General features: G+C 52.0%; 1 protein-coding gene across 2 annotated transcripts in view; it reads right to left on the bottom strand.

Moving 5' to 3' along the window:
• The window catches only part of COL27A1 (collagen type XXVII alpha 1 chain), a 1990256-nt gene that overhangs the window by 418431 nt on the left and 1551428 nt on the right, over positions 1 to 20397 (bottom strand). For both annotated transcript variants that reach the window (XM_069609095.1, XM_069609096.1), the window contains exons 42-43: positions 5982 to 6038; positions 5704 to 5757 (exon numbers count right to left, since the gene is read on the bottom strand). In XM_069609095.1, the coding sequence (XP_069465196.1) occupies positions 5704 to 5757; positions 5982 to 6038 (111 nt within the window). The remainder of the gene's footprint in view (positions 1 to 5703; positions 5758 to 5981; positions 6039 to 20397) is intronic.

Here is a 20397-nt window from a genome sequence, read left to right as displayed (position 1 = left end):
CCTGATTGGTGGAAGAATTCCACCGAAATTTCCCAGACAAACCGAAACCACAGGGAAGAACGACTTTAGGAGGGGCCTTGGGGGGGAGTGCTGTCATGATGCCTACCCCCGGGGACCCAGACCAAGTCCAGCAACCCCGGAAGCAGGCATCAAGTTATACTAAGCAAACCCAACAACCCCTGCTAGGGGCTATTTGGGTGCAGTCCTGGCGTCTATGGCGCCAGGCTCATATGCAGAGTCAGTCCTGGCGCCATAGGCGCCAGGCTCATAGATTAAAACTTACCTGATGCAGACCATGCTGAAAACTTACCTGATGCAGACCATGCTGCAAGAGCTCAAAGCCAAAAGAGGCTTGGAAGGGACTACTTTACCTAGGGACTATTTTTTACTCGGGTGGGGCTGGGGAGGAATACTTACCTGGGACTACTTTGGAGGCTATTTAAACCACGCCCGAAGTGCAGCACACGCTTCATGTTATTCTGCATCCAGCAGCGTAACGCTCACCGTGCCTGCAAGTCTTCATCCAGTCTTCTGCCACGCCCGCCTCGAGTCTGGAGCTCCTAGAAAAAGGGAGAAAGAAGGAGAAAAGGTTAGAACAAGAGCAATACCTTTGATCCTTACCTGAATTCCCGATCCACCGCGCCTTTGAGCTGGAAGAAAGAAGTTATTTTATGCACGTTGCCTCGCCTGCTGCAGCGCCGCGCTGAACTCACCGGCCTTTGCAGCATCTTCACATTCCACCGCATCCTTCTGCATGTTCCTGCCGCACTCCGGCACCTAAGGGGAAGACAAGAATAGCAAGGTGAGCCAAGGGAATACACATAGGCAATATTAGTTACCCCCCATAGACTTACCTGATTTTACCACCGGGAGTACTATTCCTCTCCACGGGTCGGCGCAGCTTCCACTGCATCCTCGCCGAACCCCGGCCCCTAAGGGGAAACAAAAGGACAGCAAGGTGAAACAAAGGGGCAAACAAGGGGAAACCTCACCACAATAGACTTACCTGATTTTACCGGCTGAGGCATTATTTCCCGAGACTTCATACTTTCTCTCAGCAACTGAATAAGGGAGAAAGCAACAGGTTACATACTGACATTATTTTATCCAACTGTGTTGGATAATACAAATCCTTACTAGAACATTACCGGTTGCCACGAGGAACTCTTCGCTAGGGTCAAGCCGCAACCTGCAAGGAATCACACAAGAGTGAAAGTCAGACATTTGAACTCTTACGAACTACATAGTTACGACGTCTTGCCGGGGATCTCAGAGACAATATTGTTCTGGAACTCACCAATTCCTTCAAGCCAGTGAAGCAACTGATTATCTACACACCCCTGCGCTCGATGCAGGATGGAGAGCTCATCTTTCCAAACCATCAGGTGAGACTACAAGAGGGGACATCAATGGTGATCAGTGGGGAGAACAGCGGGAGTGGGGGGGGGTTAACGCTCAACTCCTGGGGGGGTGGTTAATTCCCTTTCTCCATTTGCAGAAGAATATTCCTACGGGCCAAGCAAACGAAGCTAGGTGGGCCAGTCTAGTCTGTCATCTCGGCACTACGCATCACATTGGTGGAGACCGCAGCTGTCCAGTTCAGATCGACGCCCCTGTGGGAGCCAGGTCAGTGTAACAGCAGTATTGATGGGGAAAGCAGCATTACATGGGGAGAGCAGTATTGAGGGTGAAGAGTAGCATTACATGGGGAAAGCAATAGTGATGGGGAGAGCATCATTGCATGGGGAGAACAGTATTGATGGGGAGAGCAGCATTACATGGGGAGAGCAGTATTGATGGGAAGAGCAGCTTTACATGGGGAGAGCAGCATTACATGGGAGAGCAGTATTTATGGGGAGAGCAGTATTGATGGGGAGAGCAGTATTGATGGGGAGAATAGTATTGATGGGGGAGCAGCATTACATGGGGAGAGCAGTATTGATGGGGAGAGCAGCATTACATGGGGAGAGCAGTATTGTTGGAGAGAGCTGCATTACATGGGGAGAGCAGTATTGATGGGGAGAGCAGCATTACATGGGGACCGCAGTATTGTTGGAGAGAGCTGCATTACATGGGGAGAGCAGTATTGATGGGGAGAGCAGCATTACATGGGGAGAACAGCATTACACCGGGAGAGCAGTATTGATGGGCAGAGCAGCACTGCATGGGAGAGCAGTATTGATGGGGAGAGCAGCATTACATGGGGAAAGCAGTATTGATGGGGAGAGCAGCATTACATGAGGATTGCAGTATTGATGGGAAGAGCAGCATTACATGGGGAGAGCATTATTGATGGGGAGAGCAGGATTACACGTGGAGAGCAGTATTGATGGGGAGAGCAGCATTACACAGGGAGAGCAGTATTGATGGGGAGAGCAGCATTTCATGGGGAGAGCAGCATTACATGGGGAAAGCAGTATTGATGGGGAGAGCAGCATTACATGGGGAGAGCAGTATTGATGGGAAGAGCAGCATTACATGGGGAGAGCATTATTGATGGGGAGAGCAGGATTACACACGGAGAGCAGTATTGATGGGGAGAGCAGCATTACACGATGAGAGCAGTATTGATGGGGAGGGCAGTATTGATGGGAAGAGAAGTACTGAGAGAGCAAAGTACAATTGTAAAAGCGCAGAATAATTGTGGGAGGGTATATGGGTAAATGATGAAGGATATCCGTATGTAAGGCTGCAGTATTGAGGAGGGACAGATGCAATGATGGAGGACATGAGCATGGGGGGATGACAGCAGCATTGATTGAGGGCTGGAGTATTAGGGGAAGGACATTATTGAGGGAGAAGAGCAATACTGAGTAATAAGAGCGGCATTGGGGTATGACATCAGGAGGGAGTGATAATATTGCGAGAGGGTGCCAGGATTGAGAGACAGTGATAGTATTGCGGGAGGGCACCAGTATTGAGAGAAGGCGATAGTAATGGGGGCGGATGATGGTATTGAGAGAAGGCAATAGTATTGCCAGAGGGCGCTAGTATTGAAAGAAGGTGATAGTAATGTGGGAGTTTGCCAGTATTGAGAGAAGGTGAAAGTATTGCGCGAGGGTACTAGTATTGAGAAATGGTAATAGTATTGAGGGAGGGTGCCAGTATTGAGAGAAGGTGAAAGTATTGCGGGAGGGTACTAGTATTGAGAAATGGCAATAGTATTGCGGGATGGTGCCAGTATTGAGAGATGGCAATAGTATCGAGGGAGTGTGCCAGTATTGAGCGGAGGTGGTAGTATTGCAGGAGGATGCTAGTATTGAGAGAAGGTGATAGTATTGCGGGAGGATTCTAGTATTGAGAGAAGGTGATAGCATTGAGGGAGGGTGCAAGAATTGATGCAGGACAGTAGAATATAAGTAGAGCAGCAGTATTGATGGAGGACAGGAGTGCTGAAAGGGAGAAGCGGTGTTGATGAACAACAGTAATGTTAAAAGAGGATGAGTCGTTTTCAATGATGGTAGCAGTGTTGAGGGACGATAGCAGTGTTATGGGAGGATTGGAGTTTTAAGGGATGACAGGAGTGTGGAGGGAGGGAAGCAGCATTTTGGGAGGACAGCAGTATTGAAGGTGGGCAGCAGCACTGAGGAAGGTTAGCAGTATTGAGGGAGGGTAGGACTTTTGAGGCAGGATAAGAGTGTTGAGGGAAGGCTACAGTACTGATGGAGTATTAAGGGAGGGTGCCAGTATTGAAGGAGGACAGCTGTGTTGATGCAGGGCAGCTGTGTTGAGGGAGGAGAGCTGTAATGAAGGAGGGCATCAGTGTCTTCGGCAGTGTATGTGTATTGAGGGAGGACATGCCCTTGGGCATGGCCTGTGCTATATAAATAAAATAAATACAAATACATGAGCATTGAGGGAGGGTGCTAGTATTGCAGGAGGGTTCCAGTACTGAGAGAAGGTGATAGTATTGAGAGAAGGGAATAGTATTGTGGGAGGGTGCCAGTATTGAGAGAAGGTGATAGTATTGTCGGAGGGTGTCAGTATTGAGAGAAGGTGATAGTATTGAGAGAAGGGAATAGTATTGTGGGAGGGTGCCAGTATTGAGAGAAGGTGATAGTATTGCAGGATGGTGCCAGTATTGAGAGAAGGTGATAGTATTGCAGGAGGGTTCCAGTACTGAGAGAAGGTGATAGTATTGTCGGAGGGTGTCAGTATTGAGAGAAGGTGATAGTATTGAGAGAAGGGAATAGTATTGTGGGAGGGTGCCAGTATTGAGAGAAGGTGATAGTATTGAGGGAGGGTGCTAGTATTGAGAGAAGGCAATTGTATTGCAGGATGGTGCCAGTATTGAGAGAAGGTGATAGTATTGCAGGAGGGTTCCAGTACTGAGAGAAGGTGATAGTATTGCAGGAGGGTTCCAGTACTGAGAGAAGGTGATAGTATTGTCGGAGGGTGTCAGTATTGAGAGAAGGTGATAGTATTGAGAGAAGGGAATAGTATTGTGGGAGGGTGCCAGTATTGAGAGAAGGTGATAGTATTGTGGGTGGATGCTAGTATTGAGAGAAGGCGAAAGTATTGCGTGAGGATGCTAGTATTGAGAGAAGGCGATAGTACTGCGGGAGAGTGATGGTATTGACGGAGGACAGCAGTGTTGTGGGAGGGCAGCCATGTTTAGGTAGGGCAGCAGTGTTGAGGGATGAGAGCAGTAATGAAGGAGGGCAGAGGTTTTGAGGCAGTGCATGTGTATTGAGGGAGGACATGAGCATTGAGGGAGGGTGACCGTATTGAGGGAAAGGGCTAGTATGGAAGTAGAGTGCCAGTATTGATGCATGACAGTGGCACAGGATAGCAGCAGTGTTGAAGAAGGGCAGGATGCTTGAGTGAGGGCGGCAGTATTGATGGAGGACACAAGTTTTAAGGGAGGATAGGAGTTTTGGGGAGAGCATGAATATTGAGGGAAGGCCGGAGGGTTGAGGGAGGGCAGAGTGCTTAGGGAGCACAGGAGTATTGATGGAGAATAGAAAGTAGTATTGGGGAGGGAAGACACATTGAAGAACGGCAGCATCATTGAGGGTCGGCAGAAGTATTGCACAGGCCATCAGTAGTGTGGAAGGGTAGCAGTATTGAGGGAGGGCAAAATTACTGAGGGAGGGTAGCAGTATTGATGGAGGATAGACCGTATTGGGGGAGGAATACGTATTGAAGAAAGGCAGCAGCATTGAGGTTCAGCAGCAGTATTGAGGGTGACAGCAGTATTGAGGTGGGACAGCAATATAAAAGGAGAATAGACAGCAGCCTTCGGGAGAGCAGGCAGCAGTATTGAGGTAGGGCGCAGTATAGATGGACAGTAGCAGTATTTATGGAGACTGACTGCATTATTGAAGGTTGGGAGCAGTATAGATAGAGGGTAGTAGTATTGATGGAGAATTGACCATAGTATTGAGGGAGAGCAGGCAGCAGTATTGAGGTAGGGCGCAGTATAGATGGACAGTAGCAGTATTTATGGAGACTGACAGCAGTATTGAAGGAGGGGAGCAGCTTTGAGGGAGAGCAGCAGTACTGAGGGAGGACAGCAGTACTGAGGGAGGACAGCAGTACTGAGGGAGGACAGCAGTACTGAGGGAGAGCAGCAGTACTGAGGGAGGACAGCAGTACTGAGGGAGGACAGCAGTACTGAGGGAGGACAGCAGTATCAAAGGTGCTCTTTGAGCGGTTAATGAGGATAGAGAGAAAAAAGAGTGGGCTGATAGAAAGTCTTACGCGATATCCAGGGTCGCCCGGTTCTCCTCTGTCCCCAGGATCACCGGCAGAACCCTATAAATGGAAGAAACCCCAATTATATACAGAAAACAGCAACCCTTCCATGTTCGTAAAGAGGGCATGTTGCCCTAGCTTGGGTCAGTATGCCAGCAAGTATTACAACGGGGTAAAAATTAGTTACAACGGGGTAACTATGAGTAAGTATGAAAGCATTGTAAGTAATCTGCATTGCATAAAATAGCTACATAAATGACAGGCCATTCATTTTGGATACTTACTCGGTCCCCAGGTGGTCCAGGGGGGCCCTCAGTCTTGCCGTCATCCCCTTGCTCTCCCTGTGAAGACAGAGATGAATAACTAAGTGAGTGGCAGAGAGCAGACACACATGTTTCTGATTCCAGGGGCCTATCTGCTCAGCCCCTGATGCTCTGCTTGAGCCCCAGTGTTTATGATACTTCCATTGGTTCTCATTCTTAATAATGAGTCTGGCACTTGCAGATGTGAATCATAAAAGTGAAGAACATCGTCCCCGCTGCGAGGAAGTCGACCATCCACAAAGTGAATATGGGCTGGCCTGTGCTTTTTTGTAGTTTTGTAATGGAAATGAATGATGGCTGATCAACCTCAGAAGATATGTGGGGCTAATCCGCACACATTTTCCTCTGCTCATCGCACAACAAACACATTGTCAAGTGTACTCTGGGAGAACAGAGCCTACAGGTGCAGTCCTCCCTGTCACGTTTAGCTGGAATGCAACAGCCATGTGTACATCAAAGCATCTCAGGAAGGGGGAAGGCAACACTTTTCTCAGGCCATGGGCAGCCTACTTAAAATTTCAAAGGACCCATGGATCTGCCCTCTCTATTGTCTAAGTTCTGCTGGTAGTGGCGCATACTGATGAGAGTCAATTGAAACAGGCCTGTGATAGGACTGAGCGCAAAACTGACAACAGGAGGCAGGACACTAACACCTCTTTGCTATGCAATGTGTCAACTTGAAGCTAGATCCCACCCCTCTGTATCAAGGGCAGTGAATGGCATGTCTGGGACAACTGTTTACTGCAGGGAACCCCCTTTCAGAGGGTAGACGTAGGTGATTTGATGTAGACAGAAGTCTGTTCTCGCCACAATCTTCAAGGGAGACCTGTGCTTTCATCAAGGGTCACAGAGGGCCCATTTAACCAGAGAGACAATTTGATCTACAACAGACAGGAAGATGGGTGGGACTTAGTAGTACATGTTGTCATCCCTTACCTTTCCTGTTGCAAAGCACTCTGGTTATGACCTCACGCATAACAGAAGATTGTTGGTGGGTACCCAGGATTGGTTCATTAATGTTGGCTTCGCTTGCACCAATCACTGGGCCCATTTTGCTTTAAAAGAGGGCTGAGCCCCTCACTTAGCAGATCCTCCGACAACTTTAAAAGGAGTAAGAAGGACTAAATTGGACCTGAGCTGAAGGTACAGTCTACCTTACATCTTCTGCCAGTGAAGGAAGGCCAGGATTTCCAAGAGGGAAGCAAGATCCCTCCCCTAAACATCTCCCAGGGAACAGAGAGAGATACCGGACTCAGAGGACCCGACCAGCAGCTCCAGAACCGGTATGCAGCACACATAGTGCCCTGCTAGGTTCTGACAGCAAGCTTCCTAGGTGGGAAGTGCCTGAGAGTCTCTGACCAAAGGACAAGGCCATTTTCTGCAAGCACTCTCCTCAGCTCAGGGCCCTCCACCTTGATGGTTTAGAAACCGATATTCACCCCTGGACCATTGGTGCGTCGGAAGTTGGTTGGTCACACCCACCTCTCTCCTGTGCAACAGGACCCCAGGGAGCACAGTGTCTAATGCTTTGCTGTGGTATGGAACACAATGGAGCACAGCTTTCAATGCCCTGCTGTAGTACACAGCACCATGGACCGCAGTGCCCAGTGCACTGCTCTGGTACAGGACACCATGGAGCACAGTCTCAACGCAGTGCTGTGGTGCAGGACACCAGCGAGCACAGTCTCTAATCACCTGCTGTGGTAGAGGATACCAGGGAGCACAGTCTCCCAATGCCCTGCTGTGGTGCAGGGCACCAGGGAGCACAGTCGCTGATGCTTTGCTGTCGTATGGGACACAATGGAACACAGCTTTCAATGCCCTAATGTAGTACACACCACCATGGACCGCAGTGACCAGTGCACTGCTCTGGGACAGGACACCATGGAGCACAGTCCCAACGCAGTACTGTGGTGCAGAACACCAGCGAACACAATGTCCAATGCTTTTCTGTGGTGCAGGACACCAGGGAGCATTGTGTCCAATGCACTGCTGTGGTGCAGGACACCATGGAGCAGTCTCCAATGCCCTGCTGTGGTACAGGACACCGGGAAGCACAGTCTCCCAATGCCCTGCTGTGGTGCAAGGCACCAGGGAATGCAGTCTCCATTGCTTTGTCTTGGGACACAATGGAGCACAGCTTTCAATGCTCTGCTGTAGTACACAGCACCATGGAACGCAGTACCCAGTGCACTGCTCTGGTACAGGACACCATGGAGCACATTTCCAATGCAGTGCTGTGGTGCAGGACACCAGGAAACACAATGCCCACTGCTTTGCAGTGGTACAGGACACCAGGGAGAACGGTCTCCCAATGCCCTGCTGTGGTGCAGGGCACCAGGGAGCACAGTCTCCAATGCCCTGCTGTTGTACAGGACACCAGGGAGCACAGTGCACTACTGTGGTGCAGGGCACCAGGGAGCCCAGTCTTAACTGTCTCTAGGGGTCTTCGGAGAAGGAGTTGGGGGGCAGAACCACAATGTACCTAGTGCTGAAGAAGTTCTTGGTGCTCGACAGCGTTGAGGCAGTTCCAGGGTGCTTCGCAGCCCGTGAGATGGAGTTTAGTGGCGGGAGACAGCTGCGGGTCGACAGCAGCAGGCAGTTCGGCAAGCGAGGCTGGACGGACGTCTGCAGACTGTCCGGTGCGGTGGCTCGGGGCCAAATATCATTGTCTCTGTGCTGGTTGGTGGATCTGGAATGCTGGTCGAGGCGTCACGGATGGCTCCGGTGACTACGGCGTGACAACAGTCAGCAGTGCAGCTGGATGCAGTTGGAGGACTCAATTGTCTCAAAATTGTCCTTAAAACTATGGATGCTGGATGATGCTTGTGTTGCACTCCTCCTAGGTTCTTTGCAGGGCTCATGTCCTTTCAAGGCAGAAAGCCCAAAGCTCAGGAGGGGGTCATTTGTCCAGAGACTCTCCGGTACATCCCAGCTAGGAAGCTTGCTGTCAGAACCTAGCAGGGCACGCTGTATGCTGGATGGGTACCGGTTTTGGAGCTGCTTGATGGGTCCTCTGAGTCCTGTATCTCCCTGTGCTCCCTGGGAGATGTTTAGGGGAGGGATCTTGCTTCCCTCTTGGAGCTCCTGGCCTTCCTTCACTTCCTAGACTCTACCTTCAACTCAGGTCCAAATGAATCCTTCTTACTCCTTAAGAAAGTCTTCTGATGATCTGATCAATGAGGGGCTCAGCCCTCTTTTAAAGCCAAACAAGGCCCAGGGATTGTTGTAGGCCAAGCCTAACTTAAGTGAGCCAATCCTGGGTCTCCATCAACAATCTTCAGTGATGCTTCAGGTCAGAACCAGGGCACTTGAAAACAGACAGGGGATGTATGACAACATACTTCTAAGTCCCACCCATCTTCCTGGCTGCTGTACATCAAAGTGTCTCCCTAATTAACTGAGGCCTAGGCGGCGCTTGATCACAATGTGGGCGTCCTTTGAAGTAGGGGGTTGCAGGCAGACTTGTGTCTCCAACAATTCACATACTTTGCTGCTCTGAAAGGAGTGGTTCCAGACAGGACGTTCACTGCCCTTTCATACCAAGGAGGGGTGTTAGTACCAAGTTGACACATTGCATTACAAAGAGGTGTTGGCGTCTGGTCTCCATTGTCACTTCCTGCACCCAGGCCTTCCCTGAGGCCTGCTAATTAACATTCTTCAGTATTCGCCGCCACCAGCAAGGTTTCATAATGGAGAGGAAAATCCATAGGGCCTTGAAATGCTAATCAGGCCACCGACGGCCAGAGGCTTTTGATATACCCACAGCTGTCAGGTGTCAGCTACACATGACAGGGGAGGGTGGCACTGGTAAACTGTGTCCTCCCAGAGTACATGACTATTTTTCTGCTGTGCGATGAGCATGGAAAATATGTGCGGGAATGGCCCCACATATTTTCAGAGGTTTATCTCCCATCATTTATTCTTTTAAACAAACAAAAAAGGCCCAGGTGAGTGCACTCTTCCCGTGCGGATGGTCGAATCTCTCACAATGGGACACCAGGGAGCAGAGTCTGCAATGCCCTGTGGTAGTGCAGGATCCCACGGAGCACAGTCTACAATGGTCGTCTGTGGTGCAGGACACCAGTGAACACAGTGTCCAGTGCACTGCTGTGTTGTGGGCACTGCATATGTATCATGCATTGGATGCAGGTGTCAGCAATCTATGCTTCGTACTCTAGGTTGTGCTGTTGAAAGATTTGGAGACAAGGAATCACTTAACATGTTTCAAAACTTGCTCGTGTTTCTAGCAGAGATGGAACTACTGCTTTGGTTAATATGTTTAAACTAGTCAAATGATATTAGTGAAATGTATTAAACACCCTCTCTCGCTATATACGCCAGTTTGTCTGCATGGTTTAACCATGCTATGGACTTTTCCGCAGGATACATTTCCCAGAAGTCCCCTGGGGCGGTCTTTTGTCAGATAATTCCAAGAGCATGAGCAGATGGTGGAATCTGGGCACTGCTTATCTGCCAGATTCTGGTGACGCTGGAACAACAACCCCTTGCCTTTGCCACAAGTGCTTGCCCTTGACACAGCTTTGCTGGTGGACCTGCTTTCTTCTCAGCCCAGCTTTCTGCATATTCTTCCTTGTTGCTGAGTTTTTAAGATGTACTGTGTCTGCCCCACAGCTTTCCTGACCCTTCATTCACTGTTGGTAGCTCATGACCTGAGTTACGCTACATCGCTAGGTCCTGGGCTTCTAGGGATTCTGGGATCGAGCAAACGTCTAGTTTGGGACAATCACAGTCCGATACTGAGTTCATGATAAAAGAAGTGTGGACAGCCACCTTTCTCCCCTCCAGTTTCCAGCACCACCATTCTGAGGTGGGTGGAAGTATTGGAGGGGAGAAGTTGTGTTTTCCTGCAGCAAAAGCTGCTAAAACCTCTCCTTGTGGGGGAACCATGTGCTCAGTGTCAGTGCGTACATTTCTTAATGACTGCCACTTTTCTAATTTAAGAATGTTTTCTTAAACTTTCATTAAACTAGAAAAGTGGTGCTGCAGTCTAAGAAATGCTATATTTATAAAAGGGAAACGTCTGCATTGTGGTTTAAAGACACCTCAGAGGTGCCATATTTTAACTCCTTTTTTGTTGTGCTAAACCAGTGCTGCTGGAAGAAGAATCCCCTCAATGTGGCTGCCCTGCATTCCCGATGGTTCCTAGGGCTGCCCTGCATTCCTGATGGTTGGTAGGGCTGTTGTCAAGCCATAAATTAGGTACATGCAAAAGCTGACGATTTCAAGTCCCTGCGCCACATTCTTTCATTATCAGAATATGGCGTTTGTAAGGAAAGTGTTTCTCCTTGATGTAAGAACACTTTCCTGCGTTTGCATGCCCCTCAATATCCGGCCCCTCAGTGGTACCTGTTTCCTCTGCTGGTCAGACACTATCTGTTACATTTTACATGTTGGTTACCATGTAAAGTTGGTCACAGCCTGTTTCGGACATGTATGTTTCTGCTAAGCACTACAGGGCTGTGCTGTTTCCTGGGCTAGTCTAAGGTTACTGGAGAGGGGTGCTTTGAGCATTGCTTCTGCTTATACGCCAGTGCATGTTGGTCACCGAGAAATGCAGACAACTGTTGTAAATTATGCCTTGTTGTTAAAACAACATGAATAAAGATTGACAACTGAGACCCATTAAACTGGTTACCTGAGTTGGTGACTGCCGCCAGTAGGCAGCAGTGCAACATCTCTGGCAGAGTAGCACATGGCAGAACAAAGAGATGCATGTTTCAAATGCATGAGCAAAAGTGCCATTCACAACTGGAATGCTGAATGCGGAGTAGCAGGCCACATGCAGTGAACTTGCAATCCAACAAAATAGCAGCTGCTCACAAGCAACATTTCTGAGCCAGGCAAAGGAGTAAAAAGGCAGCAGAGACCTCACTAATCAGATTCTACCTGTGGGAGACCATGGGCCCGATTCATGGAATTATTTGCACATAAAATAGGCTACGTGCGCGCACAACTGCGCACAAATCCGTCTTCGTCGATTCATGGAATCGAATGCACTGTACTTTTCTTGGACTTGCGTGGAGTTCGCGCTGGCTTGGCATGTCAGTGCGCGCCATGGAGGACCTTGTGCGAGACTCCACGCAGAGCATGGGCGTGGCTTGGGAAAGGGGCGGAACACCAAAAATGGGGACGAACATGCGAAAAAGTGGGTGTTCTGAGGGATGGCCTGCAGGCTGACCCTCGCACGCCTATAATTGCGCAGCACGAGAAATATTCATGTATTCGATCGTGCAAGCTCTCGGCCAGGAAATGGCCATGCAAGTCCTTCATACAATCCACCACCCAAAGGCAAGCGTAAGTGCACTTGCGCATAGGATTACAGCACAAAGGTGGGGATGCACGTCGGATTTCAGGGTGCTTGTACTTAACGGGGGTTCCGATGTAATTTAGGGTGCGCGTAAGAAGTGTAGCAGGGTGCAGGAACGGTTTACGGGGGTTCGCGAGCAGATTTTCCACATTTAGACCGAGTTATGATTTTTCATACGCAGGATGTTGGGGGCCAGGAACAGTTAGAGGGGACCCTGCGCAGGGTCCCCAAGATGCAGCTCTGCTTGTGGGGGACCCCACGTACTGCTTGAAGGGAGCAGGTATTCGCGCCCGGGGGAGCGCACAAAGGTAGCTGATCGAGCTGTTTATGCTTTGTGTGTGAGCGTATCAGGGGCATTCCCGCTGCGACTTGCAAATATGGTTACTTTGTACAAACAATTTCATGAATACGGGGGGCGTGAATTTTTTTTCTGCACGCAGGCTCGTGCAGTGTCCTTCTCGGCCCATGGCCCTTGCAGGATTTCTGCACACATTTCCATGAATCAGGCCCCATGTATATAAACCTACATACGGTGAGGTGGCTCAGTCGTCCATGAGCAATTCCTGCACCTAGATGTTTGACATTTTTGGGATCAGCTGGGAGATATTAATGGCTGGTGGATGCAAGCATCTGTATCCTGTGGCACTGGGGAATTATCCCCCTGTGAATAAACTGGTACGGTCCTCTCTCTTGCTTCTGGGTGCAAAGATGTGTGTGTGCTACCCTGAAATGCGGAAACAAAGCAATGCCAGAACGGCCTCTTCAAATGAGAAGGTCCATCCCTGGTTCTCTCTCCCGCTTTTGGTCTATTCCGGTATCCCTGGTTCTCTCTCCCGCTTTTTTGGTCTATTCCGGTATCCCTGGTTCTCTCTCCCGCTTTTTTGGTCTATTCCGGTATCCCTGGTTCTCTCTCCCGCTTTTTTGGTCTATTCCGGTATCCCTGGTTCTCTCTCCCGCTTTTGGTCTATTCCGGTATCCCTGGTTCTCTCTCCCGCTTTTGGTCTATTCCGGTATCCCTGGTTCTCTCTCCCGCTTTTTTGGTCTATTCCAGTATCCCTGGTTCTCTCTCCCGCTTTTGGTCTATTCCAGTATCCCTGGTTCTCTCTCCCGCTTTTGGTCTATTCCGGTATCCCTGGTTCTCTCTCCCGCTTTTGGTCTATTCCGGTATCCCTGGTTCTCTCTCCCGCTTTTGGTCTATTCCGGTATCCCTGGTTCTCTCTCCCGCTTTTGGTCTATTGCGGTTTGGCCGTCGACTCACAAAAGAGAGGGTTACGCAACCTAACAAGTCTGAAAGCAAAAGGACAAGGGGTCTTCGGGTAAATTACAGTCCTTCTGGGCAACTTGTTCCACATCCACATTCAGTGCCAGGATTTTTTTAAAGTTCAGCTCTACTGTTAACAAAAAAAAAGTCTCTTGGTTCTCGGGGTGCAACCCTCACAATCTCTGGGTAAACATTTCTCCAGGCTCTTCCTGCTCTCTTGCCAGTAACCTGGGTAGATTGCATTTGAGGCCTGATGTGGATTCCTAAAGCCTCTGGTCTCGCCTAATTGGTTCTCGGGGTGCCACCCCATCAGCCTCATTGTCTCTGTGTAAACAGTTCTGCAGGCTGCTCCTGCTCTCTTGCCAGTAACCTGAGAAGTTAGGGTCCAAGTCTCTGGAGGTTCACCTGGAGCTCAGCTAAGACTGGGATAGATTTTGCATTTCCACAATGATGGTCTCCTGGTATTGGGATTCCGCAGCTCTGGAGGGGCACAGCACCTCCGGGATGGCTCAGATTAAAGTTTGTCTCAGGACTGGTTGTTCCCACCCGTCAAAGAGGAGGAGTCATCCTCTTCAGAGTTCCCCCGTCGCACAGAAAACTAGTTAAGGGCAGCCGTGGTCGCTTCAAGGTGTTGCAAAGGGTCTGCCAGCATCTCTGGTCATCTTCAGTTTCCAGTGGAGGACTTGACTTTCACCTCAGGAACCCCACCTTTTATACAGTTTCAGCAAACACTGCTCTATAATCTCTCTCAGCAGTTTACAGAAAGGGGCGGGGGCTGTCCAAACAGGACCGCCACACCCACAATGGGAGCTGGTTTCATTCAGGCACTCTGGCAGACAAACTCCTCCCCCACTTCCTGCCTTCCCTGATACACTGGAGCGGACACACAAGGATTCCCGCCAAAGGTAAAACACTCACACTGGCCTCCCCTATCTCTGCGTAAACATTTATCCAGGCTGTTCCTGCTCTCTTGTCCGTAACCAGAGTAGATGGGTGTTCAAGGCATGACACAGATTCCTAAAGCCTCTGGTCTCGCCCACTTGGTTCTCGAGGTCCCACCCCACCACACCACACTCACAGTCTCTGGGGACCTTCCTGCCCAGCCTCCACTGTGATGCAAGGTCTCTCCTATAGTGTCCACCAGCCCCTGCTGGGGGACAGACCCACATAGATCCTTGTGGGGGGCTTTTGCTGTGATTCTGGACCACCCTCCCACCCGCCCCACACCTCGGAAGCAGTTATGCATCGTTATCTCGGGTCACCTCCGAGGCCCCCTCACTCAGTGTTTGTAGCTTGGTAGCAGCAGTGTGTGCTAGTGCGCTCCTGCACGCAGGGAAACTGTGCTGCCACGCACATGCACGCTGGCACTAGGCATGGTGTGGCTGGCCTGCTGGCAGCATAGCCATGTGTGCCCAAAGACAGCCCTTCGCAGCAGTGTGTGGGCGGGATTCAGCCTGCCTTATTGCATCAGCGCACAGTCGCTCTTGCTGGTCGCAGCAGCGTGTGGGCAGGAATCAGCCTGCCTTCTTGCATCAGCGCACAGTCGCTCTTGCTGGTCACAGCAGTGTGTGGGCAGGAATCAGCGTGCATTCTTGTATAAGCGCAAAGTCGCTCTTGCTGCCTTCTTGCATCAGCGCACAGTCGCTCTTGTTGGTCACAGCAGTGTGTGGGAATCAGCGTGCCTTCTTGCATCAGCGCACAGTCGCTCTTGCTGGTCACAGCAGTGTGTGGGCAGGAATCAGCGTGCCTTCTTGCATCAGCGCACAGTCGCTTTTGCTGCCTTTTTGCATCAGCGCACAGTCGCTCTTGCTGGTCACAGCAGCGTGTGGGCAGGAATCAGCGTGCCTTCTTGCATCAGCGCACAGTCGCTCTTGCCGCCTTTTTGCATCAGCGCACAGTTGCTTTTGCTGGTCACAGCAGTGTGTGGGAATCAGCGTGCCTTCTTGCATCAGCGCACAGTCGCTTTTGCTGGTCACAGCAGCGTGTGGGCAGGAATCAGCGTGCCTTCTTGCATCAGCGCACAGTCGCTCTTGCTGCCTTTTTGCATCAGCGCACAGTCGCTCTTGCTGGTCACAGCAGCGTGTGGGAATCAGCGTGCCTTCTTGCATGAGCGCACAGTCGCTCTTGCTGGTCACAGCAGTGTGTGGGAATCAGCATGCCTTCTTGCATCAGCGCACAGTCGCTCTTGCTGGTCACATCAGTGTGTGGGCAGGAATCAGTGTGCCTTCTTGCATCAGCGCACAGTCGCTCTTGCTGCCTTTTTGCATCAGCGCACAGTCGCTCTTGCTAGTCAGAGCAGTGTGTGGGCAGGAATCAGCGTGCCTTCTTGCATCAGCGCACAGTCGCTCTTGCTGGTCACAGCAGTGTGTGGGAATCAGCGTGCCTTCTTGCATCAGCGCACAGTCGCTCTTGCTGGTCACATCAGTGTGTGGGCAGGAGTCAGTGTGCCTTCTTGCATCAGTGCACAGTCGCTCTTGCTGGTCACATCAGTGTGTGGGCAGGAATCAGCGTGCCTTCTTGCATCAGCGCACAGTCGCTCTTGCTGCCTTTTTGCATCAGCGCACAGTCGCTCTTGCTGGTCACATCAGTGTGTGGGCAGGAATGAGCGTGCCTTCTTGCATCAGCGCACAGTCGCTCTTGCTGCCTTTTTGCATCAGCGCACAGTCGCTCTTGCTAGTCAGAGCAGTGTGTGGGCAGGAATCAGCGTGCCTTCTTGCATCAGCGCACAGTCACTCTTGCTGGCCACAGCAGTGTGTGGGCAGGAATCAGCGTGCCTTCTTGCATCAGCGCACAGTCGCTCTTGCTGCCTTCTTGCATCAGCGCACAGTCGCTCTTGCTGGTCACATCAGTGTGTGGGCAGGAATCAGCGTGCCTTCTTGCATCAGCGCACAGTCGCTCTTGCTGCCTTCTTGCATCAGCGCACAGTCGCTCTTGCTGGTCACATCAGTGTGTGGGCAGGAATCAGCGTGCCTTCTTGCATCAGTGCACAGTCGCTCTTGCTGGCCACAGCAGTGTGTGGGCAGGAATCAGCGTGCCTTCTTGCATCAGCGCACAGTCGCTCTTGCTGTCTTCTTGCATCAGCGCACAGTCGCTCTTGCTGGTCACAGCAGTGTGTGGGCAGGAATCAGCGTGCCTTCTTGCATCAGCGCACAGTCGCTCTTGCTGCCTTCTTGCATCAGCGCACAGTCGCTCTTGCTGCCTTTTTGCATCAGCGCACAGTCGCTCTTGCTAGTCAGAGCAGTGTGTGGGCAGGAATCAGCGTGCCTTCTTGCATCAGCGCACAGTCGCTCTTGCTCGCCACAGCAGTGTGTGGGCAGGAATCAGCGTGCCTTCTTGCATCAGCGCACAGTCGCTCTTGCTGCCTTCTTGCATCAGCGCACAGCCGCTCTTGCTGGCCACAGCAGTGTGTGGGCAGGAATCAGCGTGCCTTCTTGCATCAGCGCACAGCCGCTCTTGCTGGTCACATCAGTGTGTGGGCAGGAATCAGCGTGCCTTCTTGCATCAGCGCACAGTCGCTCTTGCTAGTCACATCAGTGTGTGGGCAGGAATCAGTGTGCCTTCTTGCATCAGCGCACAGTCGCTCTTGCTACCTTTTTGCATCAGCGCACAGTCGCTCTTGCTAGTCAGAGCAGTGTGTGGGCAGGAATCAGCGTGCCTTCTTGCATCAGCGCACAGTCGCTCTTGCTGGTCACATCAGTGTGTGGGCAGGAATCAGCGTGCCTTCTTGCATCAGCGCACAGTCGCTCTTGCTACCTTTTTGCATCAGCGCACAGTCGCTCTTGCTAGTCAGAGCAGTGTGTGGGCAGGAATCAGCGTGCCTTCTTGCATTAGTGCACAGTCGCTCTTGCTGGTCACATCAGTGTGTGGGCAGGAATCAGCGTGCCTTCTTGCATCAGCGCACAGTCGCTCTTGCTGCCTTTTTGCATCAGCGCACAGTCGCTCTTGCTAGTCAGAGCAGTGTGTGGGCAGGAATCAGCGTGCCTTCTTACATCAGCGCACATTCGCTCTTGCTGGTCACATCAGTGTGTGTGCAGGAATCAGCGTGCCTTCTTGCATCAGCGCACAGTCGCTCTTGCTGCCTTTTTGCATCAGCGCACAGTCGCTCTTGCTAGTCAGAGCAGTGTGTGGGCAGGAATCAGCGTGCCTTCCTGCATCAGCGCACAGTCGCTCTTGCTGCCTTTTTGCATCAGCGCACAGTCGCTCTTGCTAGTCAGAGCAGTGTGTGGGCAGGAATCAGCGTGCCTTCTTGCATCAGCGCACAGCCGCTCTTGCTGGCCACAGCAGTGTGTGGGCAGGAATCAGCGTGCCTTCTTGCATCAGTGCACAGCCGCTCTTGCTGGTCACATCAGTGTGTGGGCAGGAATCAGCGTGCCTTCTTGCATCAGCGCACAGTCGCTCTTGCTGCCTTTTTGCATCAGCGCACAGTCGCTCTTGCTGGTCACATCAGTGTGTGGGCAGGAATGAGCGTGCCTTCTTGCATCAGCGCACAGTCGCTCTTGCTGCCTTTTTGCATCAGCGCACAGTCGCTCTTGCTAGTCAGAGCAGTGTGTGGGCAGGAATCAGCGTGCCTTCTTGCATCAGCGCACAGTCACTCTTGCTGGCCACAGCAGTGTGTGGGCAGGAATCAGCGTGCCTTCTTGCATCAGCGCACAGTCGCTCTTGCTGCCTTCTTGCATCAGCGCACAGTCGCTCTTGCTGGTCACATCAGTGTGTGGGCAGGAATCAGCGTGCCTTCTTGCATCAGCGCACAGTCGCTCTTGCTGCCTTCTTGCATCAGCGCACAGTCGCTCTTGCTGGTCACATCAGTGTGTGGGCAGGAATCAGCGTGCCTTCTTGCATCAGTGCACAGTCGCTCTTGCTGGCCACAGCAGTGTGTGGGCAGGAATCAGCGTGCCTTCTTGCATCAGCGCACAGTCGCTCTTGCTGTCTTCTTGCATCAGCGCACAGTCGCTCTTGCTGGTCACAGCAGTGTGTGGGCAGGAATCAGCGTGCCTTCTTGCATCAGCGCACAGTCGCTCTTGCTGCCTTCTTGCATCAGCGCACAGTCGCTCTTGCTGCCTTTTTGCATCAGCGCACAGTCGCTCTTGCTAGTCAGAGCAGTGTGTGGGCAGGAATCAGCGTGCCTTCTTGCATCAGCGCACAGTCGCTCTTGCTCGCCACAGCAGTGTGTGGGCAGGAATCAGCGTGCCTTCTTGCATCAGCGCACAGTCGCTCTTGCTGCCTTCTTGCATCAGCGCACAGCCGCTCTTGCTGGCCACAGCAGTGTGTGGGCAGGAATCAGCGTGCCTTCTTGCATCAGCGCACAGCCGCTCTTGCTGGTCACATCAGTGTGTGGGCAGGAATCAGCGTGCCTTCTTGCATCAGCGCACAGTCGCTCTTGCTAGTCACATCAGTGTGTGGGCAGGAATCAGTGTGCCTTCTTGCATCAGCGCACAGTCGCTCTTGCTACCTTTTTGCATCAGCGCACAGTCGCTCTTGCTAGTCAGAGCAGTGTGTGGGCAGGAATCAGCGTGCCTTCTTGCATCAGCGCACAGTCGCTCTTGCTGGTCACATCAGTGTGTGGGCAGGAATCAGCGTGCCTTCTTGCATCAGCGCACAGTCGCTCTTGCTACCTTTTTGCATCAGCGCACAGTCGCTCTTGCTAGTCAGAGCAGTGTGTGGGCAGGAATCAGCGTGCCTTCTTGCATTAGTGCACAGTCGCTCTTGCTGGTCACATCAGTGTGTGGGCAGGAATCAGCGTGCCTTCTTGCATCAGCGCACAGTCGCTCTTGCTGCCTTTTTGCATCAGCGCACAGTCGCTCTTGCTAGTCAGAGCAGTGTGTGGGCAGGAATCAGCGTGCCTTCTTACATCAGCGCACATTCGCTCTTGCTGGTCACATCAGTGTGTGTGCAGGAATCAGCGTGCCTTCTTGCATCAGCGCACAGTCGCTCTTGCTGCCTTTTTGCATCAGCGCACAGTCGCTCTTGCTAGTCAGAGCAGTGTGTGGGCAGGAATCAGCGTGCCTTCCTGCATCAGCGCACAGTCGCTCTTGCTGCCTTTTTGCATCAGCGCACAGTCGCTCTTGCTAGTCAGAGCAGTGTGTGGGCAGGAATCAGCGTGCCTTCTTGCATCAGCGCACAGCCGCTCTTGCTGGCCACAGCAGTGTGTGGGCAGGAATCAGCGTGCCTTCTTGCATCAGTGCACAGCCTCTCTTGCTGCCCACAGCAGTGTGTGGGCAGGAATCAGCGTGCCTTCTTGCATCCGGCCACCGCCTGGGTTGCCAAGTCGTGGCAGTGTGTGCTCTTGGCCCTGCTTCAGCCGGCAGAGAGCAGCATGTTAGCACAGGCAGCTCGGCTGGCTCGGGTCAGACTGTGTCTACAGCGCCTGAGGCCAGCTGCAGGCAAGTTCAGAGCTTTGGAGAGGCTCCTCACAGGAAGCTCCAAACGTGAGTCACTTCGCAGCTTGGGCTGGTTACACATGAGCTGAGTCAGCAGTCACTGGCCGGATAGACAGAAGCAGAGCTATGCGCGCGCTGTCTCGCGCATGCACAGGCAGGGGTCTCCAGGAGCAGGCACTGGACCCCCTGCCCCATAGCATGCACAGCCAGGGGTCTCCAGGAGCAGGCACTGGACACCCTGCCCCTCCCTGCGCATGCACAGCCAGGGGTCTCCAGAGGCAGGCACTGGACACCCTGCCCCCGCGCATGCACAGGCAGGGGTCTCCAGGGGCAGGCACTGGCCACCCTGCCCCCGCGCATGCACAGGCAGGGGTCTCCAGGAGCAGGCACTGGACACCCTGCCCCTCC

This window comes from Ambystoma mexicanum, chromosome 8 (assembly GCF_040938575.1).
Source record: "Ambystoma mexicanum isolate Mex_15411 chromosome 8, UKY_AmexF1_1, whole genome shotgun sequence".
NCBI lineage: Eukaryota > Metazoa > Chordata > Amphibia > Caudata > Ambystomatidae > Ambystoma > Ambystoma mexicanum.
This window is presented reverse-complemented; position numbering and strand designations above follow the sequence as displayed.